Consider the following 21,472-nt stretch of genomic DNA (forward strand, 5'->3'; position numbering starts at 1 on the left):
CCCCCACACTAACACCCCCACCCCACCACACACACACTTGGATCCTGCCAGGCTAGATTGGGGGCCAGGACTGGGCATTCGTTCGAGATTGTGTCCCTCCCATTTGCTATGTTGGTGCACCTGGTGGAGGGGCAGGGCCCTGGGGTGTTTCTGGGGCAGGCCTGGCCCTTGTGCTGTGTCAGAGTAAGGTGCAGCCTCACTGCTGAGTCCGTGTCCTGGGGTGGGGGAGGAGAGAGGGCTGCAGGGTGATCTCCCACCTCCATGCAGCCAGTGGCCTGTGCTCCCCATTGCCATGCTGTAGCCTCCACATTTATTGATTAAGAAAAAGAATATAGTAGAACCTCAGAGTTATGAACTGGCCAGTCAACCACATACCTCATTTGGAACCGGAATTACGCAATCAGGCAGCAGAAGAGACCCCAAAAAAGAAAAAAATGCAAATACAGTACTGTGTTAAATGTAAACTACTAAAAATAAAGGGAAAGCAGCATTTTTCTTTTGCATAGTAAAGTTTCAAAGCTGTATTAAGTCAATGTTCAGTTGTAAATTTTTGAAAGAACAACCGTAATGTTTTGTTCAGTTACGAACAACCTCTGTTCCTGAGGTATTTGTAATCTGAGGTTCTACTATATGCAGAATTTTAAAATATCATGCACAGAATTTTTAATTTTTTGGTACAGAATTTCCTCAGGAGTAAATTCGTGAGTGGCTTGTGGCCTGATTGGATGTATGATATGTAGTTGCTCTGGAGATATTAATTTTAACCCCTTTTTGCCATGAAAACAGCTTCTTGTTTATTAATTAACACCAAATCATTCTGCGATGTACGAGAGGCTGACTGAGTAATGCTGCCTATCAACACACCCTGACCTTCACACACTGGTATATGGAAAAACCTGCAACTTCCATGTCCTCGCCCCCAACCTCTTGTTCTCTTTGCCATTTTGGGGGGGAAATGGACAGTAAAGAAATTCAAGGCTTGTTTTTTAATTCTTCACTAATATATTCCTGCCAGCAAGTGAATTTCAACCCTTATTCAGCAGAGTCTTAAAGCGTGCGTGGAGCAAACTCCATCCGTTTCAGCAAAGCCCTTAAGTAGATATTTAATTTCAAGTCCCACTGGGGCTACCCAATTGCTTAACACTAAGCACATGCCTAGGTGCTGTTCTGAGCCAGGCTCCTAATGCAGACCAGTGGCAATGGGAAGGTAAGGAGAAGGGCAGACTCCAGTGCAGGCTTGGTCAGGTGCCATCTACATCTTGTGTATTGGGCTCCCAGTATCCTGTCCGTCTGCAGCACAGCTCAGGGTATGTCTACACTACGAAATTAGGTTGAATTTATAGAAGTCGGTTTTTTAGAAATCGTTTTTATATAGTCGATTGTGTGTGTCCCCACACAAAATGCTCTAAGTACATTAAGTGCATTAACTCGGCGGAGTGATTCTACAGTACCGAGGCTAGTGTCTACTTCCGGAGCGTTGCACTGTGGGTAGCTATCCCACAGTTCCTGCAGTCTCCGCCGCCCATTGGAATTCTGGGTTGAGATCCCAATGCCTAAAGGGGCAAAAACATTGTCGCAGGTGGTTCAGGGTACATGTTTTCAGGCCCTCCCTCCGTGAAAGCAACGGCAGACAATCATTTCGTGCCTTTTTTCCTGGGTTACCTGTGCAGACACCATACCACAGCAAGCATGGAGCCCGCTCAGCTCACTGTTACCGTTCGTCTCCTGCGTGCTGGCAGACGCAGTACTGCATTGCTACACAGTAGCAGCTCATTGCCTTGTGGCAGCAGACAGTGCAATAGGCCTGATAGCCATCGTCATCCTGTCCTAGGTGCTCTTGGCTGCATCGGTGAGGTCGGTCAGGAGTGCCTGGGCAGACATGGGTGCAGGGACATAAATAGGAGTGACTCGACCAAGTCGTTCTCTTTAGTCCTGCTGGCAGTCGTATTGCACCGTCTTTTTCCGAGCATCCAGGAGATGAGGATGGCTAGCAGTCCCACTGCACCATCTGCTGCCAGCCTAAGATGTAAAAGATAGATTGAGTGGATCAAAACAAGAAATAGACCAGATTTGTTTTGTATTAATTTGACCCCCCCCTCCCTCCATGAAAGCAACGGCCGGCAATCGTTTCGGTGAGGTCTGTCAGGGGCACCTTGAAAAGTTTAATGGAGATTCAGTCCTGCCTGGAATACCGGGGGGAGGGATAGCTTAGTGGGTTGGGCATTGGCCTGCTAAACCCAGGGTTTTGAGTTTAATCCTTGAGGGGGCCATTCTGTCTGACAGTTGTTTTTATTTCTCCTTGGTGTAAAGCCACCCCCTTTGTTGATTTTAATTCCCTGTAAGCCATGTCGTCAGTCGCCCCTCCCTCCATCAGAGCAATGGCAGACAATCATTCCATGCCTTTTTTCTGTGCAGACCCCATACCACGGCAAGGATGGAGCCCGCTCAGATCACTTTGGCAATTATGAGCACATTAAACACCATGCGCATTATCCAGCAGTATATGCAGCACCAGAACCTGCCAAAGTGAAACCGGGCGAGTAGGCAATGTCAGTGCGGTGACGAGAGTGATGAAGACATGGACACAGACTTCTCTCAAAGCACGGGCCCTGGCAATGTGGGCATCATGGTGCTAATGGGGCAGGTTCATGCTGTGGAACACCGATTCTGGGCCCGGGAAACAAGCACAGACTGGTGGGACCACATAGTGTTGCAGGTCTGGGACAATTCCCAGTGGCTGCGAAAATTTCGCATGCATAAGAGCACTTTCATGGAACTTTGTGACTTGCTTTCTCCTGCCCTGAAGCGCCAGAATACCAAGATGAGAGCAGCCCTCACAGTTGAGAAGCGAGTGGCAATAGCCCTGTGGAAGCTTGCAATGCCAGACAGCTACCGGTCAGTCATAGAATCATAGAATATCAGAGTTGGAAGGGACCTCAGGAGGTCATCTAGTCCAACCCCCTGCTCAAAGCAGGACCAATCCCCAACTAAATCATCCGGGAATCAGCCGGGAATCAATTTGGAGTGGGCAAATCTACTGTGGGGGCTGCTGTGATGCAAGTAGCCAACGCAATCAAAGATCTGCTAATATCAAGGGTAGTGACCCTGGGAAATATGCAGGTCATAGTGGATGGCTTTGCTGCAATGGGATTCCCTAACTGTGGTGGGGTCTTAGACGGAACCCATATCCCTATCTTGGCCTCGGAGCACCAAGCCGGCGAGTACATAAACCACAAGGGGTACTTTTCAATAGTGCTGCAAGCACTGGTGGATCACAAGGGACGTTTCACCAACATCAACATGGGATGGCCGGGAAAGGTACATGACGCTCGCATCTTCAGGAACTCTGGTCTGTTTCAAAAGCTGCAGGAAGGGACTTTCTTCCCAGGCCAGAAAATAACCGTTGGGGATGTTGAAATGCCTATAGTTATCCTTGGGGACCCAGCCTACCCCTTAATGCCTTGGCTCATGAAGCCATACACAGGCAGCCTGGACAGTAGTCAGGAGCTGTTCAACTACAGGCTGAGCAAGTGCAGAATGGTGGTAGAATGTGCATTTGGATGTTTAAAAACACGCTGGCGCAGTTTATTGACTTTCTTAGACTTCAGCGAAACCAATATTCCCATTGTTATTACTGCTTGCTGTGCACTCCACAATCTCTCTGAGAGTAAGGGGGAGACGTTTATGGTGGGGTGGGAGGTTGAGGCAAATCGTCTGGCCGCTGGTTACGCACAGCCAGACACCAGGGCGATTAGAAGAGCACAGGAGGGCACGGTGTACATCAGAGAAGCTTTGAAAACCAGTTTCATGACTGGCCAGGCTACAGTGTGAAAGTTCTGTTTGTTTCTCCTTGATGAAACACCGCCCCCCATTGGTTCACTCTACTTCCCTGTAAGCTGACCACCCTTCTCCTCCTCCCTTTGATCACCGCTTGCAGAGGCAATAAAGTCCTTGTTGCTTCACATTCATGCAGTCTTTATTAATTCATCACACAAATAGGGGAATAACTGCCAAGGTAGCCCAGGAGGGGTGGGGGAGGAGGGAAGGACAAGGCCACACTGCACTTTAAAACTTTTAAAACTTATTGAATGCCAGCCTTCTGTTGCTTGGGCAATCCTCTGGGGTGGAGTGGCTGGAGGGCCCCCCACCGCGTTCTTGGGCATCTGGGTGAGGAGGCTATGAAACGCTGTATGGGGAGGAGGGCGGTTGGTTACACAGGGGCTGTAGCGGTGGTCTGTGCTCCAGCTGCCTTTCCTGCCGCTCAACCATACGCTGGAGCATATTAGTTTGAAACTCCAGCAGCCTCAGCATTGAATCCTGCCTCCTGTCATCACTTTGCCGCCACCTATCGTCTTCAGCCCTCTCTTCAGCCCACCACTTACTCTCTTCAGTCCGCCACCTCTCCTCGCATTCATGTTGTGCTTTCCTGCACTCTGACATTGTCTGCCTCTCCGCATTCATCTGTGCTCTGTCAGTGTGGGAGGACAGCATGAGGTCAGAGAACATTTCATCGTGACTGTGGTTTTTTTGCCTTCTAATCTTCGCTAGCCTCTTGGAAGGAGAAGATCCTGTGATCCTTGAAACACATGCAGCTGTTGGAGAAAAAAGGGACAGTGGTATTTAAAAAGACACATTTTATAGAACAATGGGTACACTCTTTCACGGTAAACCTTGCTGTTAACATTACATACATAGCACATGTGCTTTTGTTACAAGGTCACATTTTGCCTCTTCCCACCACATGGCTAACCCCTCCCCGTGGCTAACAGCGGGGAACATTTCTGTTCAGCCACAGGCAAACAGCCCAGCAGGAACGGGCACCTCGGAATGTCCCCTTAAGAAAAGCATCCTATTTCAACCAGGTGACCATGAATGATATTACTCTCGTGAGGATAACACAGAGAGAAAAAGAACGGATGTTGTTTGAACACCAGCAAACGTACGCTGCAATGCTTTGTTCTGCAATGATTTCTGACTACGTGCCACTGGCCTGGCATGGTAAAATGTCCTACCATGGTGGACGGAATAAGGCTGCCCTCCCCAGAAACCTTTTGCAAAGGCTTTGGGAGTACCTCCAGGACAGCTTCATGGAGATGTCCCTTGAGGATTTCCGCTGCATCCCCAGACACATTAACAGACTTTTCCAGTAGCTGTACTGGCCACGAATGCCAGGGCAAATTAATAATTAAACACGTTTGCTTTTAAACCATGTATACTATTTAAAAAGGTACCTTCTCTGCCTGGCGGGTCCAGGAGGCAGCCTTGGGTGGGTTCGGGGGGTACTGGCTCCAGGTCCAGGGTGAGAAACAGTTCCTGGCTGTCGGGAAAACCGGTTTCTCCGCTTGCTTGCTGTGAGCTATCTTCCTTGTCCCCAGAACCTGCTTCCGTGTTGCCTCCCACTCCATTGACGGAGTCAAAGCACAGAGTTGGGGTAGTGGTGGCTGAACCCCCTAAAATGGCATGCAGCTCATCATAGAAGCGGCATGTTTGGGGCTCTGACCTGGAGCGGCCGTTTGCCTCTCTGGTTTTGTGGTAGGCTTGCCTCAGCTCCTTAAGTTTCACACTGCACTGCTTCGGGTCCCTGTTATGGGCTCTGTCCTTCATGCCCTGGGAGATTTTAACAAATGTTTTGGCATTTCAAAAACTGGAACGGAGTTCTGATAGCATGGATTCCTCTCCCCATACAGCGATCAGATCCCGTATCTCCTGTTGGGTCCATGCTGGGACTCTGCACGGTCACCTCTGCTGATGAGCTCTACACTCACCTGCAGCTTGCCACACTGGCCAAACAGGAAATGAGATTCAAAAGTTCGCGGGCCTTTTCCTGTCTACCTGGCCAGTGCATCTGAGTTGAGAGTGCTGTCCAGAGCGGTCACAATGGAGCACTCTGGGATAGCTCCCAGAGGCCAATACCGTTGAATTCCATCCACACTACTCCAAATTCGACCCGGCAAGGCCAATTTCAGCACTAATCCCCTTGTCAGGGGTGAAGTAAAGAAACTGATTTTAAGAGTCCTTTAAGTTGAAAAAAAGGACTTCGTTGTGTGGACGGGTGCAGGGTTAAATCAATTTAAGGCTGCAAAATTTGACCTCAACGCCTATTGTAGACCAGGCCTCAGAGTCACAGGGAGCCTCTGACCTCCATCTGGATTTAACTGGCCAGCTTGAGGACACACTTGGAGGCCTTGGGGAAGAAGGGCAGGGTGGCAGCATATTCCAGTCCAGTTGGGAGGCAGTCTTTGAGGTGAATGCCAGCCTGCTGTCAGTTTCACTGGCTGGTGGCCATTCTGCAGGGGGTTGCAGAAGCCAGGACAAACTACTAGTTTTTACAAAGCCACCAGAGATACACGGACATTTGCAGCTTTCAGGGACATACTGTCACCCTAAACCTGGGGGACCCTCAGCCCAAGACCACCCCAAAATAAGATTTAGAAGTGGTTTTGAGCACCTGAAAAATCCCCCTCCCCTAAAAGCCCAAGGAAGCAGATTTGACCAATTTTGTACTGCCTCTTTTCACAGCAGGGCAAGGAAGCAGAGGGGCCAGAAACACTGCATTCTGACTTCCTTTTTGCAGAGCCCCTGTGGGGACTGGTCTTTGAAGAAGGACTGGAAAGGGTGCCACCAAAGCGAAGGGGGTGCTCCTCCCCCTCTGGTCTCTATTGCTTGCTCACAGGTCTGGCTGGAAAGAGCCCTGCGGGAGTCTGTGCTGGGCATCATCTGCATGCAGCACCGAATTGTTGGTAATTAGTAGCTGCATGCATCAAATCTGCTATCTCTCTCTGCTTAAATCAGTGAAAGCTGGTAGCTCTTACAGCAGCACAGCTGAGACTCTTGGATGACATTTCTGGGGACATAATAAATTGGAGGGTTTTTTCTAACTCTGTGCTCCCCTCTTATGAATCCTACAGGCTCATCTGATTCCATAACTCTGTCTCCATGGATATCCTCTCTCTTTCTGCCCCTTTTAGACTGTGTATGCCACTGGTGCTAGTGGATCTGTGACTTCCACTGATAAAGCTGATGAAGTCGGTAAGCCCAAGGTGAATCCTGGCTCAGGCAGCAAGGAGGTTAAAGGAGTCACATGAAACTCTGTCCTGGGGATTCAGTCCGTTGCTGCTTTAGGGACAGAATGGCTGGAGAGATGGCAGCTTTCAGAGAACGGTCATTCATAGACATTGGATCAAGTCCCTATTGTCTAAGCCCATTGGAGCCTTTCCATTGAATTAACTGGACTTTTTCTCACCCCACTGGATATTGCAGTTCGTAGTACATAGGTTTCACCCTTGAAACCTGGGCCAGTATCCTCTGTTGGAGTCTTCAGAGTATACTTGTTGCCTGTAGCATAGGTGGGGGAAGGAGAAAAGGCCAAGCATGGGGCCACTGTGTTCTGTTTTATACCCTGTCATAAATATAAAGGGAAGGGTAACAACCTTCCTGTATTCAGCACTATAAAATCCCTCCTGGCCAGAGGCACAAAATTCTTTTACCTGTAAAGGGTTAAGAAGCTCAGGTAACCTGGCTGGCACCTGACCAAAAGGACCAATAAGGGGACAAGATACTTTCAAATCGTGGGAGGGGGGAGGTTTTGTCTGTCTGTTCTGTGTGCTTACGGAGAGAGATTAAGAAAGCAAGCAATCCAACTCCATTAGCATTAGTAACTACTAGCAAGGAAATGCATTAGTTTACTTTTGTTTTGGCTTGTGATTTTCTCTGTGCTGAGAGGAAGGTATATTCCTGGTTTTCTTTTTGTAACTTTAAAGTTTTTGCCCAGAGGGAAATTCTTTGTGTTTTAAATCTGATTGCCCTGTTAGATTAGCTTCCCTTCTAATTGTACAGAGGTGCTTCTTTTACCTTTTTTCTTTCTAATAAAGTTCTGTTTCTTTTAAGAGCCTGATTGATTTCTCTATTGTCCTAAGACCCAGGGGTTTGGGTCTGTGATCACTTTGTAACCAGTTGGTTAAGCTATTATTCTCAAGCCTCCCCAGGAAATGGGGTGTAAGGGCTTGGGGGGATATTTTGGGGGAATAGGAACTCCAAGCGGTCCTTTCCCTGATTCTTTGTTAAATCACTTGGTGGTAGCATACCCTCCAAGGGCAAAGAGTTTGTGCCTTGGGGAAGTTTTACCCTAAGCTGGTAGAAATAAGCTTAGCGGGTCTTTCATGCGGGTCCCCACATCTGTACCCTAGAGTTCAGAGTGGGGAGGGAACCCTGACATACCCTTCGTCCATGTGCTTGGAGAACACAAGTCCAGGCATGTCTGGTGGGCATTGCTGAGTCCCAAGGTGAAGCAATACCCAGGTGTGTCTCCTGTGAGTGAGTCATTGAATTGTAACACCTCTGCTGGACAATGGTTGGTGATGTCAGTGCAACACCCACCCGGGTGTTGGTTACCTCCAGGGTGGATAAAAATCAATATTTTTTTTTAAAAAATCAAAAAGATCAGATTTTTTTTAATTTAAATTTAATTTAAGTCAGTGGGAGTCCTGGGTATTGAGTGCTTCTCCAGATCAGACTAATAGTGTGCTGTGTGATTTCACTGCTAGAGACCAGGCAGGAGGTGAGGCACAAGGTCAAGAATATGGGCACCACAGGATGTGCTGCTAGCTGCCTATCTTCCGTGTGCAGGGGACATGGCCACCCAAACTGAATAGCTAGTGGTCTAAATACGGGGCACTTTGGAATGATCTCAGTGATTATTGGAGCCCAAGGGCAATGACGAGTGGGTGAAGGACAGATACACTGTTGACATTAGCCAGTGGGTTTTCAGTGTGGTGTCACCTTTGTGGTGGTTTGCCATGGGCCAGGCTGTTGCTGGAGCTCAAGAAGTGGGGAGCAGGGTGCAAGGAGGTGCCCTGATCAGGGAGTTAGCTGCAGTGTGTCTGGAACACAGGCCTGTTGCTTGTGGGGTGCTGGCTGGCTGAACTGGAGCAAGGTGACTGTGCAGAGGTGTCCCTCTTCCCGCCTCTGCAACAACCTGGGGCAGCTGCTAGGTCTGTGCTCTGGCTAGGAATGACTCCCTGCAATTCCCCTGGGACTCCGGCACGGCACCTGTGCTCCCCCTTCAATGCTCCTGGGGGTGCCATGGGCACAATCCAGCCTTCTCTGCATTGCCCATTCCCCCCGTCTTTATCAGGGCTGTTGTCACCGCTTTCCTTTGTGGCTCTTTGTGTAGCGTGCGTACCCTCCTTCTCCTCCCTATCCTTTTGCTCTGTGATCCGATGAGCCAACCCTCTCAAAAACAATGAAGCCAGCTGAACCCCTCTGATTCGCTTGGCACGCGAGCTGCCTGTATCTCCTACTCTGTGCTGGCGGCTTCTTCTGGGAGGTCATTTGAAAGTCGCCTAAACTTGCTGAGTAACTGATCTTGTGGTCGTTTCGCGCATGCTCGCTGCTGACGTGTCTCTCCGAGCTCATGTGATTCTTAATATCTAATAGATGTTGGGGGGAGGGGGGATGGAAAAAGAAATGATGCATTTTCTGATTTCCATGGAAAAGTCCTTTTCAGGTGGGGGGGGGAGGGGAAGGGGAAGGTGGATTCCTTTTTTTTCCTGCAGTTCAACACAACGTGTTAATCTCACGGGGCCCTGCTAGTGGCGGCAGTAGGAGAGCGCAGCTGTGGAGTCCCATGACGATCCATCCTCTCCCCTGCCCAGTTCAGCCTCTCTAGGTAGCCCCTAGGGGAGAGTGAGAGTCAGCGTGGACTAAACTGCCAGCAGGGCATCCCCTCTGCATCAGACACTGACAGCACCATTGCCCAGGGTCTGCCTGAGCTCAGCAGGTAGCTGAAGCCAAAGCGTGGGCTGACTGAGGGGGGGGAGCACTTTTAAACACCCCGCTCCCCCCATAACCACTAAGTCAGTCTGTGGCCTGGGCATCCACCTGGATTCATCTTTGCTTCTGGATGCCCCAGCAGCAAAATCCAGCCTACCCTAGCTGCAGCTGACAGGGAGACTTCTGCCTCCTCCTCCTGCCAGATGCAGAGCTGGCCTTGGTGATCCATGCAGTCACACCCTCTGAGCCTGGTGACTGGGGTCCTCCATGCCTAGGTATGCAACCGCTGACATCAGAATAACTGCAGCCAGTTGGGAACACAGCCAAGTGTGTACTCAGTGATGCAGGCTTTGCTCCAGGACTCCACCACACTCTCTGCAATGGTTTGCCACTAAATAGCAAGTCAAACTCCTCTTGAGAGCACTCCATGGCCCTGGACAAAGTGGCTTGGGGGACTGCCCACCCTGTGTAATGATGACCCTCCATGACAGCCTCCCTCTGTCCAGCCAATAGCCCTGCCAGTCTCCAGAGGGAAATCCCACGTGCACACACAGCAGGCCTTTCTCAGGGGCAGGCCAGGAATCTCCAAGTGGCTATGAAGCTCACTTCCCAGAGAGATCAGGATGGCCATGGATCATGCTGACTTTGGAGCTATCTGTAACACGTACTTCAACCAGCATTCCCACAGCATCATTAGATAAAGGCCAGCCCCTGCTGTTGGGGGCAGGGCGGTGGAGAGCGATTCCTTGATCTTTGTGCTGGCTCAGGAGGCACTTGGGTACCATGGTGATGCAAACCATGGAAATGTCTGGTAGCAGTCCTGGAGTAGTCCCCTGATGTTGGTGGGACAGCGTGTATGAGTAAAGCAGCAGGATCTGGCACAGACTGTGTTAGTGCCAGCTCAGTCGGTGTGCATGCAGGGTGAAGGTAGGAAGGTGAACAGCCTGACCTGGATTTCGGTGCCTTCCTGCAGTTCACGATGGGGACAGTCCCAGGGAGGAAAGTGTCAATAGCCCTTTGGTCCCCTCGCTGGTTGTTTGGAAGCTGGAAGGGGCCCCTACGGCTGCTGGGGCTGGGACGCCCTGCTAGCTGCATCGAAGTGATGTGCAGGAGTGATCATAGCACTGGTGACACACACAATGGGTAGGGCAGGTTACTGGGCTGTGGGAAGCCAGAACCGGGTAGGAAGGCTGAGAAGGTGATGAGTCGTGGCCACTGCATGGTGTGCAGGGAAGGGTGGCTGGTTTACATTGAGGATGGTATGTGATTTACTGTTCCTGGCAGACAGATGACTCAGCAGAGCTGGCTCCATGGCTGTCCCTGGTGATGGATGCATTCCCCCACTCTGCCTTTTCTATCGGTTAATGAAGTTTAACAGCTTGGGGGGTCACATCCAGGTCTGGGGTGAACAGCTCCTCCCCGGGCTGAGAGCAGGGAGCGGTATTCGTAGATACTAAGGTCAGAAGGGACCCTTATGATCATCTAGTCCGACCTCCTGCACAACGCAGGCCACAGAATCTCACCCACCCACTCCTGCAAAAAACCTCTCACCTATGTCTGAGCTATTGAAGTCCTCAAATCATGGTTTAAAGACTTCAAGGAGCAGAGAATCCTCCAGCAAGTGACCCGTGCCCCATGCTACAGAGGAAGGCGAAAAATCCCCAGGGCCTCTTCCAATCTGCCCTGGAGGAAAATTCTCATTGCTGCCTGGGAGGTTCCAGCAGGAAAGGGCAGGGTGGCCTCAAAGCTCAGTCTGTAGTGGCTGATGGCAAAGGGTTAAAGGTGGGCTCCTAGCCTGTCAGTGTAGGGTGACTCTGAGGAGCCCAGATCACACCAGTGTCCTTTAGACTTCTCCATGCTGCTGGGACCATAGTGCTCCACCCACCCACCCAGGAGCCACGGGCTTGTTTTCTTGCTCCATTGGCTGGCAGGGGCATGTGGGAGGGAATGCTCTACAGCAGCATGCCCAGCACCAGTGGCGCAGCTGGTGTTTGCATTGCTCTACAGCCACAGCTCCGGCCAGCTCATAAGCAGCTGTTATGGACTCTGGAGGCAGTTCTGGTCAGCCAGGTGGCTGCTGTGATCTGCAGGCCTTTGTGCAGTACAAGATGAATAAAGGGTTCTGGGCGTATTTGGAGGGACCAGGCTACATGGGCTCTTTGTGGCATTTCTGGGCTGCATGTTGGAAATTCACAGCAGGAGGCAGTATTTGTATTTCCATGCATCTGCAGCCCAGTATATGCCAGCACTTTCCCTGGTCCAACTGGCAGGGTGTGGACATTCTGCACAGGAGTTGCATCAGACTGCTTATGGAGGTCTGGCTCTAGCCAGTCCCCACCCCCTCTTCTCAGCCACAGCTTCAGGGAAAGATCCCATACCTGCTGGAGCTGCAAATACCACCATCTAAGCCTTTGCTAAGTGAAGCCATTACCTATTAATAAATCTTGTCCTGAGCAGGACTCCTGGTTGAAATGATGCCCCATTACTGGATTATATATGATTACCTCATTATTTCCCTACTATCAAAATAAATCCTAGCTCTTCCCACCCCCAGTCCTATTGCACTTGAAACAAACTAGACAGCCAAGAACACCCAGGCTTTTTCTCCTTGTGACTCAGCAGCCTATATTGCCTCCCTTCTGAGTGCCTACCTTGGAAAAAGAGGCAAGCGTGTAATGTAGTCTAGTCGGATGAAGACTGGGCTGTCTATTTGCCTGCCTTTCCCCTGCATCTCACTCCTTGCTAGTAGAGACCATCTGTAGGGGGAAAAGGTGGTCCAGTTTCCATGCCTGTTCAGTGCCTGCCCCCTCTGCGGAGAGTGCCAACAAGGGATTTGATGGCAGTTTTGTCATGTGGACACTGAGAACTGGACTGAGACCATCAACTCCTTTAACCACACCCAGCCATCAGATGGCAGCAGCAGCCTTCCAATGCTGGTGTAAGCCAGTGATCTAGAGGTGAGCAAGATCCATCTCTGTGACCTGCTGTGCTGTTCATTTCCAGTTCTTTATGGCAGGTGTCTTCAGGAAGGTTTGATTGCTAATGCTGATGGCTCGTTCTACAGCATGTTTGTATCCATCTGTTTCTTTCTAGCCATCGTTAACCCAAAGCAGCCCAAAGAGATGCCCAAAAGCTTCAGCTTTGACTATTCCTATTGGTCTCACACCACGGTAAGTGGAAACCTGCTGTTCCAGGTGGATTTCCCTGCCCTGAGGCCCTCTTGCAATGGGGAGTTTGTTAAAAAGCTGGGGTTAGATGGGATGGAGTGATCCAAAGGTTTTGATATAAGGACTAGACGAGCTACCAGTTGTGGAAGAGGGGGGCAGTCTGCTTGACCATTATGCTTTTGGGTTCACCTCCTTATGAGATGACTCAGCTGATCTGGTCCCAAATCAACCACTGGGTGGCACACCAGAGCTGATCGCCCTTTTCATGCATTCCCCCTTCCAGCCACTGTGAAAGAACCCAAGCCATGGGTTTGCAAACAGGTCCAAGGGCGGGGACATAAGCCCTTTCATTATGGCTAGATGGGAACAGGTTCCCAGAACTATGGGAAACAGCAACATCCTGATACTGTTTTCTGTTGTGACCCAGGTCACATGGTGGAGAAGGTCAAGAACTGCTGATCTAAGCAAAAAACAAAAACAAAAACCGATCTGTGGTAATCCCATGACAATGTAGCCCAGCCACACAGCTGGGGCCAAGGGAATGCAGTGAAAAGTCCTGTGCCATGAATACATTCACTAAATAATTGTTCTTCAGCTGTGTTTGTGCCCTTTGTGCACCTGCTTTCCACAATCATTTTAGCCAAGCAGTTCACTGGCAGGGGTATTCACTAGTGGCTGAAAGCTCATTTTTTATTGGCTGTCTAGGAGCATTGCTTCCAGGAAATTGGCATCTATCCATTCCATTCCTCCACTCAGAGAGCAGAAACATGGGGACCAATCACAGCATGAAGTAGGAATATAGGTGACCCATCCCAGCTTGAATTTTCATTACTTGCAACAAAAATGCTCCCAAACAATCTACAGGTTTAAAGTAATTCAAGTCAAGTGTTTCACTAATTCCACATAACAGACCAACCTGAGACATAGTAACAGTCTGCTTCCAGATGATTCACACACAACTAGCTGTGAAATCTGACTAGGTGTTGTCAATTATTTGCCCAGCTGTGTTCCTGGCTCCTTTGTGTCCCCTGTGCTCAGTGGGCACTAAAGAGCCTCAAATGTGTTCACTCCTTCCAGCCTTGTCGCTGTCATGGGTTGTACTGGAGGTAGAAACCAGATAGCATTTCTGAGAAAGCTTTTTACCAGGACACATCAGCTGGAGCCTTATTTAACAATCTATTTCAATTTCAATCATCTAACTCAGAAAAGGCTCAAGGCACCCAAGGCATAGGTACCAATGCAATCCAACCCAACACAGCTAGGCTGCAGCAAGCCAACAGCTTCCCTCAGCAGTGCAATTTCCATCTCCCCCACCCTAAACTCCCAAATACAAATCTTACCCCTTCCCAAATGCCTGCCTGTCACTCACTGCCAGACTGGCACCTCCCCCAGTCACTCTAGGGATGAGCTCAAGAGCAACACTCCTGTCTGCCTTCTGCACCCTGTCACTCCTTCTCCACAGTCCACCTGCAACTCCTCTGGAACCACAGCATCCACTTCATGGCTCAGCCCTCTTGCCATGTCACTATGTTCCCCCTTCCAGGGGAGGTTTAGCTCCTCAATTGTCCTGCCCCTTCCCCAGTGGTGAGTGGTAGGGGGGACCCAGGCCCACTGCTCCAGGTCCCAGCCTAGGGACCCTCTGAACTTCAGTCACTTACTGCATTCCTTTGCCTCTGCTATCGCTGCATTTCCTTGGGCCACTTCCCCATGGCCACAGACCTTTCTAGCCTCAGCAGCCTGCCAGAGCTCTTTCTCTTCTCCCTGGGTTCCTACCTGCACTGCTCTGTCCAGAATACTATTGGGTTATAGCCTATTCCAGACACACTCCTCCCTCCTCAAGCTTCAGGGAGCTACTAAGCCCTGCTCTGCCCTGAGGCTCTTTTTGTAGGGGCCTGCTGGGCCCTGATTGGCTGCTCCTCACAGCCCCTTTCCCATTGGCTGCTTTTCGCACAGGCTCCCTAGGGCTCTATTACTGGCCAGTGTGGGGTGGATGCCCCATAACACTGCCCAAAAAGATGGGGCTTTGCACTGTGCCCAGGCTCTTTGAGAGCCAGAGAGGTCTGAATGGGAAAGTCTAGGGGTTCTTGTGGAGAATGCCCTGCTGGCAGCCCCCTCTCTGAGGTAGCCCAGAGCTGGGCAGCTTTTCAGATCCTCAGACAGGTGTGTCACAATTTTAGGGAGGTGGAGTCTTGTCCAGCAATTCCCCAAGAGCATCAGAACATCCCCCTCGTCCCCATTCACATTATCTGTACCTTGATCAGGAAGCCAAGAGCTCTCAGTGTCAGCATTGGAGTGCCAGCAAGCGACTGGTGCTGAGAGGTTTTCCTTGGTGGCCCTACACCGTGGAAGTTAAAGGATCCCCTCCCCAGTTGGTGAAACATTGCCAGGGATGCCCCAGTGTGTGTCTGGTCTTGATACATGAGTGACTCAGCAACAAGTAGTATGAGAAAATAATGTACGCTCTGATTCTCCTCTGACTTGTACTAGGGTGGGACAGGAGTAACTTTGGGGTGAATGGAATTGCACCCAGGTAAAACCAGTGCAAATGAGAGAAGAATGAGGCCCAGATGTTTCCCATTTTTCTTGTTTTCTTTCCTTCCACTTTCTCTTTCACACCTTCCCTCTCTTCTGACCTCTGTCTCTGGTTTCTCCTCCCCGCAGCCCGAAGACATCAATTATGCATCTCAGAAGCAGGTGTACCAGGACATCGGGGAGGAAATGTTGCAGCATGCCTTCGAGGGCTATAACGTCTGTATCTTTGCCTATGGGCAGACAGGTGCTGGCAAATCCTACACCATGATGGGGAGGCAGGAGAAGGATCAGCAAGGCATCATCCCGCAGGTAACAGAGGCTGTCACCATGCCGGGGAGAGCACGCTGCTGGCTGTGAACAAAGAGTACCCATAGCTGGGGCGGGGCAGGGCGGGAAGAAGGAGGCTGCTGGGGAGTGGAGGGCAGGGTGGATGAATGGTTCTCATGGGGTGAAAGGCTGTTGCCCCCTGCATGTGGGGCACTGATAGCTGCTGAGTGCCAGTAAGGAGACAAGGAGCAGTTACTTGCCGGGAGAGGGCAGGATGATGGCAGCAAGGACTGAGGAGTGAACATGGCTGTGGCCCTGGCGAGCACAGGAGCTACCAACTAGATGGGAAAATGACACAGAACTGGCTGCCTGGAACTTGACAAAGGGCAGGGCTGGGAGGAAGAATGGCTCCTGTTCTCCTGGATTCTCTCCCGCTCAGGGCAGCTGGAAAGTTACAGATGGGAGGGGATGTGAAGCAAGGAGCCCGGGATGGGAATCAATGCAGAGGGCACGAGCTGCTTGGAGGCCACCAAGCATCTGGGGAGTCACCTTTAGGGCTCCTGGAAAGGGTCAGGGCAGAGCAAGGGAGATCCCAGACCTGCCATGAATGGGAAGGGGGCAGTAAAAGCATCAGTCCACAGAACCTAGAGGTGAGGCAGGTGGAGGCTCTAAGCGGAGATGCCTGAGTGGCTGGGAAACTTTTGGGCTGAATGACTGAGTCATACAGTAACTCCTCAGTTAAAGTCGTCCTGGTTAACATTGTTTCGTTGTTACGTTGCTGATCAATTAGAGAACATGCTTGTTTAAAGTTGTGCAATGCTCCCTTATAAAGTCGTTTGGCAGCCACCTGCTTTGTCCACTGCTTGCAGGAAGAGCAGCCCGTTGGAGCTAGCTGGTGGGAGCTTGGAACCAGGGTGTACCAGCAACCCCGCATTAGTTCCCCGTTCCCCTAAGTTCCCTGTGTGGTAGCTGCCCAGCAGGCTGTCAATTGCTGGGAGTTCAGCTGTCCTCCCTGCACTGCCATGTGCTGCTCCTGCCTGCCCTCTGCCTTGGAGCTGCTCCCCGGTGCCTCCTGCGTGCTGTGCAGGGTGGGAGTAGAGGGGGGGCTAATGTCAGGGTGTCCCTCTCCCCCTGCTCCTGCACCCTGCTTACTCCATTTCAATAGAGGGGCAGGGAACGATACGACCGGGCTCAGGATGGAGGGGAGCTTCCTGGCAGCAGCTTCTGTCTCAACTTGCTGATCTGCTTAAAAAGGCACTGTACTTAGAGTGGGGTCAGCATTCTTAAAGGGGCAATGCGCACCTCTGTCTCTCTCACACACGGTGTGTGTCTCTGTCTCTGTCTGCCATGCTGTCTCCCCTCCCTCCATTCATGCTGCCTTGTAGAGTATGAGGCTACATTAACAACAATGGGTTAACCCTTGAGTGCTCAGCTGATTGCTAGTTCATCATTTAGCAGTAAGGCATTCCCTGGGAAATATCCCACCCTCTGACTTCACCACCTCAACCAAGCTTCACAATCATCATCACTGTGTATCTGATGAAAAAAATTTCCCTGGAACCTAACCCCCCCTATTTACATTAATTCTTATGGGGAAATTGGATTCGCTTAACATCGTTTTGCTTAAAGTCACATTTTTCAGGAACATAACTACAATGTTAATCGAGGAGTTACTGTACTGTGTCCTTATATACATCTGTCCAGCCCTGCGAGAGCCAGTGGCTGTGAGCGAGTGCAGGCTTTGGCCGGACTGATCCCTGCTGTGACTCCACGCAAGGCAGGGGAGTTCTCCCACACATTAACCTGGCCACGAAGGTCTGATTCGTCCCTGAGCTGAAGCAGTTTAAATGCACAGTCCTGGTAGTGCCTTTGACTGTGCCACTTACTCTACATGTCGCTCAGAGTCACTCAGAATAGTTGTGAGTGAGCACAGAGAACAGGCTCCCCTCCTGCCTGCCTGCCTGCCTTTCTGCTGCTCCCATTTCTGGGGTACAAGGAAGAATCCTTGTTTCCCTGGTGCCCCCCGCCCCCATGGCTCTGGCTGCATTATGGGGATGTAAGCAGCCATGTCTCCTTCTCTCCTTGTCTGCTGCAGCTGTGCGAGGACCTCTTCTCCCGAATCAACGACACCACGAATGACAACATGTCCTATTCTGTGGAGGTACGGAGCCCTTCCCCCTGACAGCGGGGCATTCTGCCGGGGAGAGCGCCTATTGAGGAGACAGTGATGATAAGTTAAGGTGGGCCGTTGCCAGCACCGCTGCATGGGCCTGCCCTGCTCCTGCCCTGAGTCACTTGCCCTGCTTATTGACCAAAGAGGAGCTCCCATGTAATACTATCTGCAGCTCCGGGCTCCAGCCCTTGAGGAGGCCTGCCTTCCTTGCTCTGTCACTCACAGGCCCTAGTACCTTTGCACCTGCTCCCATCTGGGTCCAGGGAGGGGTCTAATGAACTACAGCTGTTCTCATGGGTCAGCAGTCATTGGGCTGCAGCCCTTGGGTTCCAGCACCTGCCATCAGGATGGGACAATGGGAGAGTCCTGCTGTCATCTGGTTCCAGGCCCACCCCCGGATCTGACATCAAGGTTGGGATACATACCCTCACCCAGGCCTGGCCTGCCTTCCCTGGCACTCCTTTAACCACATGGGGTCGAAGTTAACATCATTACGTTGGTGACAATCTAACTGATTTAAAAGTGCCTTATATCAGTTCAGCATAATTCAGTAACAAACCTATTTAGAATCCAGTTTAGCTAACTAAGCAACTCTGGTATGTAGACAAAGTAACTCGCTCTTCCATAGCCCCGTGTGCAGACTGGTGGGTGTGGCGTGCAGGGCCGGTGGAAAGCTAGCTGCATGCAGGGCAAGGTTTGCCCATGGCCCTTATGCCAGACTCTGCCCTCACTCACACTGACACAGCCATTGAAATCAATCGATCACTGCCTGGAATGGGGCAGCTCCTAGAGCAAGGCACTGGGTGTGTCAGGATGGGTGACAGAACTGGGTCTGTGTCCTGTGTGGTGTGGGAGCCCCTTCCCCCATTGTCAGACACGGACCTTGTGCACTTTGTCCCCTAGGTGAGCTACATGGAGATATATTGTGAGCGTGTGCGGGACCTGCTGAACCCCAAGAATAAGGGGAACCTGAGGGTAAGGGAGCACCCCCTCCTAGGTCCCTATGTTGAGGACCTCTCCAAGCTGGCCGTCACTTCCTACAATGACATCCAGGACCTGATGGACTCTGGGAATAAAGCCAGGTGAGAGGGGGGCACAGCCTTGGTTGCCTTTCCTTCCCTCCCCACCCCAGTGCTGTTCGGAGAATCCCCTGCTTTACGTCACCCAGCCCGTGCCCCTCATCCTAGGCCCCTGCCTTCTGGCTGGGAGGGCCTAGACGCAATTGCCTCAGAAATCTCTCGGCTTCTTTCCTGAGCTGGCTAGGTGGGCTGCTGGTGAGAGCCCCGTTGTGCTCTTGCCTCTGTATCTCCACGAGAACAAAGCAGACAGGGTCAGAGAGAGCAGCCACCAGGTGTGAAAGTAAGGCGGTACAGGCTGGTACGGCGTACCGGTAAAAAGTAGTCGCCTGTACCGGCCCGTACCACTGACTTGGAAGCGCGTGAAAGCCGCGGATGGGGGGGCGCAAAGGGGGCAGTGACATTAAAGCACTGCCACGGCAAAAGGACCCTGCTTAAAGCGCTGCCGCAGCAGTGCTGTAACGTCCCTGTCCCTTTTGCCACCCCCACCCCCGGCTGCCAATGTCGGGGGCAAAAGGAGCAGCTACCCCAGGGCCGGCGATTTAAAATCGCCGCTGGAGCCCCGGGCGGCGTGGGCGGGCTGTCTGGGGAATGCTGACAGCCCTCAGCCCCATCCCTTCCGCCCAAGGCGCCACTCCTTCGGGGGGGCAGGGGAGAACTGCCCCCCGTACCAGTAAGAGAGAAATTTTACTGTCACCCGTAGCAGCCATACTGCAGCACCCACTCACTGACTCAGGTTTTTTTTTTCTTGTCTCCTAACTGCTGTCCACTAGCCTCATGTTGCCCTGTGATGGAGCCAATCCTGAGTCTTGCCCCCAGGGAGCTGTGGAGGTGGGACTGGGCGTGTGGGACATGGCCCAGAGCCCACTGAATTCAATGGGGAGACCCTCATTGACTGCAGCAGGCTTTGCATGAGCTCCTTAGAGACGGAGGCGTCCAAACCAGAGCTGGGCATTAAGAGGTGGTCCAGCATGATCTCCACTTGCTCATGCTCTTCTCGGTCCTGCCTTGCGGAGTCACCAAGCTCTGCCTGATGTCACCAGCTCTGTACTCTGAGATAGTGCTGCAGGATTCCATGCCTCCCTGCCCTCTTCCCTCCACAGGACGGTCGCTGCCACAAACATGAACGAAACCAGCAGCCGATCACATGCTGTCTTCAACATCATCTTCACCCAGAAACGGCACGATGCAGAAACTGATGTCACCACCGAGAAGGTGAGCACAAAGGGGGGTGTTCCTTTAGTGGGGCAGGGCAGCACTTCCCCGGCTCCTGTGCTCTTGCTGATGGAGAGAAGGCGTGATGGTTGGGCTAAAAGGGCTGAGATAAGAGGTAGATAAATAATAAGCATCTTTGTTAGGAGCTGAGATGAAGAAGTTTAGTGGAGAGCTTTGCAAGCCTAGCCTTCCATACCCCAACTCTCAGTGTCCCCTTCCCATACTGCACCCCCAGGCACGCTCCCCACTCTCCTGTAGGGTCCTTTAGCTCGCTCTGGGTAGGGTTTTCAGCACAGTGGGGCACATCTGAGCCTTGCTATGCATTGTAGTGGCAATAACAGCGGGCAGTTTTCCCCCCAAAAGCCTTGTGTATGCCCCACCTTGCGTCAGCGCCAGGGGCTTGAGCCACTTATCTGACTTCTCCTCAAACAAATGAGGACTTGTGCCCAACCACCCTGCAGTTTGTTTGTTGACCAACTCCTGATTTTGCCAATCTCTGTTTGAATGGGCAGGGCTGGAAACCTGCTCTCCCTGACTGTGAAGAAAACAGGACTCAGACTCAAACTGCTGTTAATTTTTCAAAAATAAAGCTCTCCCTGGTGGAGACCATCAGGGCATATATTGAACCAATCCCTTGTTCTGGTGGCGGGGGTGCTGTGCTGCTGGCAGGATTGCCTTTTGGTGAGGTCCTGACTACTTATGGCCACTAAGCACTCCAAGTCACTCTTTGCAAGAGTAGGCGTGTTAGCTGTAGTGTCCAGGCCCTATTCCAATTTGGATAATCACATTCTGCCTCCCCCAAATCCACCTCCCCCACCCTAACGGTTTCATTTGAACCAAGTAGTTACTTCCTCCTCCAAACTGCTGTGCAGAATGACTGTGCACTGCTAAACAGCTGCTGCATTTCACTCCAGAGGTGGTTGCATTTCAGTGGTGGATTGTGATTCCTGTTTGCACCATTTGCATAGCAATGCATCAGGTGCTTGGGGACCCTTCTGGATGGGTGCAAGTCATTGTTGTGCCCTCAATGGCAAGCATCCCTCTCTGTTTATAGGTCAGCAAAATCAGCCTGGTCGACCTGGCTGGGAGTGAACGGGCCGACTCTACAGGGGCCAAGGGCACGAGACTAAAGGTAAGAGAAGAGCATGAATCAGGGGCTGTACTCGGTACTGGGTGCTGTTTGGGGTGCTGTTGGTGCACCCCAGCCACGGAGAGGTGTGCTCATTTCTTTGGTGGATTCTCAGACAGCTGGAGTGCCAGTAATGACATCC

At 51.4% G+C, this 21,472-nt stretch overlaps 1 protein-coding gene across 17 annotated transcripts in view; it reads left to right on the forward strand.

Annotated features, from left to right (window-relative positions):
• KIF1A (kinesin family member 1A) overlaps window positions 1-21,472 on the forward strand; it is a 212,175-nt gene that overhangs the window by 54,913 nt on the left and 135,790 nt on the right. For all 17 annotated transcript variants that reach the window (XM_074964251.1, XM_074964254.1, XM_074964264.1 and 14 more), the window contains exons 3-8: window positions 12,865-12,941; window positions 15,600-15,779; window positions 17,833-17,898; window positions 18,814-18,992; window positions 20,090-20,201; window positions 21,256-21,333. In XM_074964251.1, coding sequence (XP_074820352.1) covers window positions 12,865-12,941; window positions 15,600-15,779; window positions 17,833-17,898; window positions 18,814-18,992; window positions 20,090-20,201; window positions 21,256-21,333 — 692 coding nt within the window. The remainder of the gene's footprint in view (window positions 1-12,864; window positions 12,942-15,599; window positions 15,780-17,832; window positions 17,899-18,813; window positions 18,993-20,089; window positions 20,202-21,255; window positions 21,334-21,472) is intronic.

Source organism: Natator depressus, chromosome 9 (assembly GCF_965152275.1).
Source record: "Natator depressus isolate rNatDep1 chromosome 9, rNatDep2.hap1, whole genome shotgun sequence".
In the NCBI taxonomy this organism is placed as follows: domain Eukaryota; kingdom Metazoa; phylum Chordata; order Testudines; family Cheloniidae; genus Natator; species Natator depressus.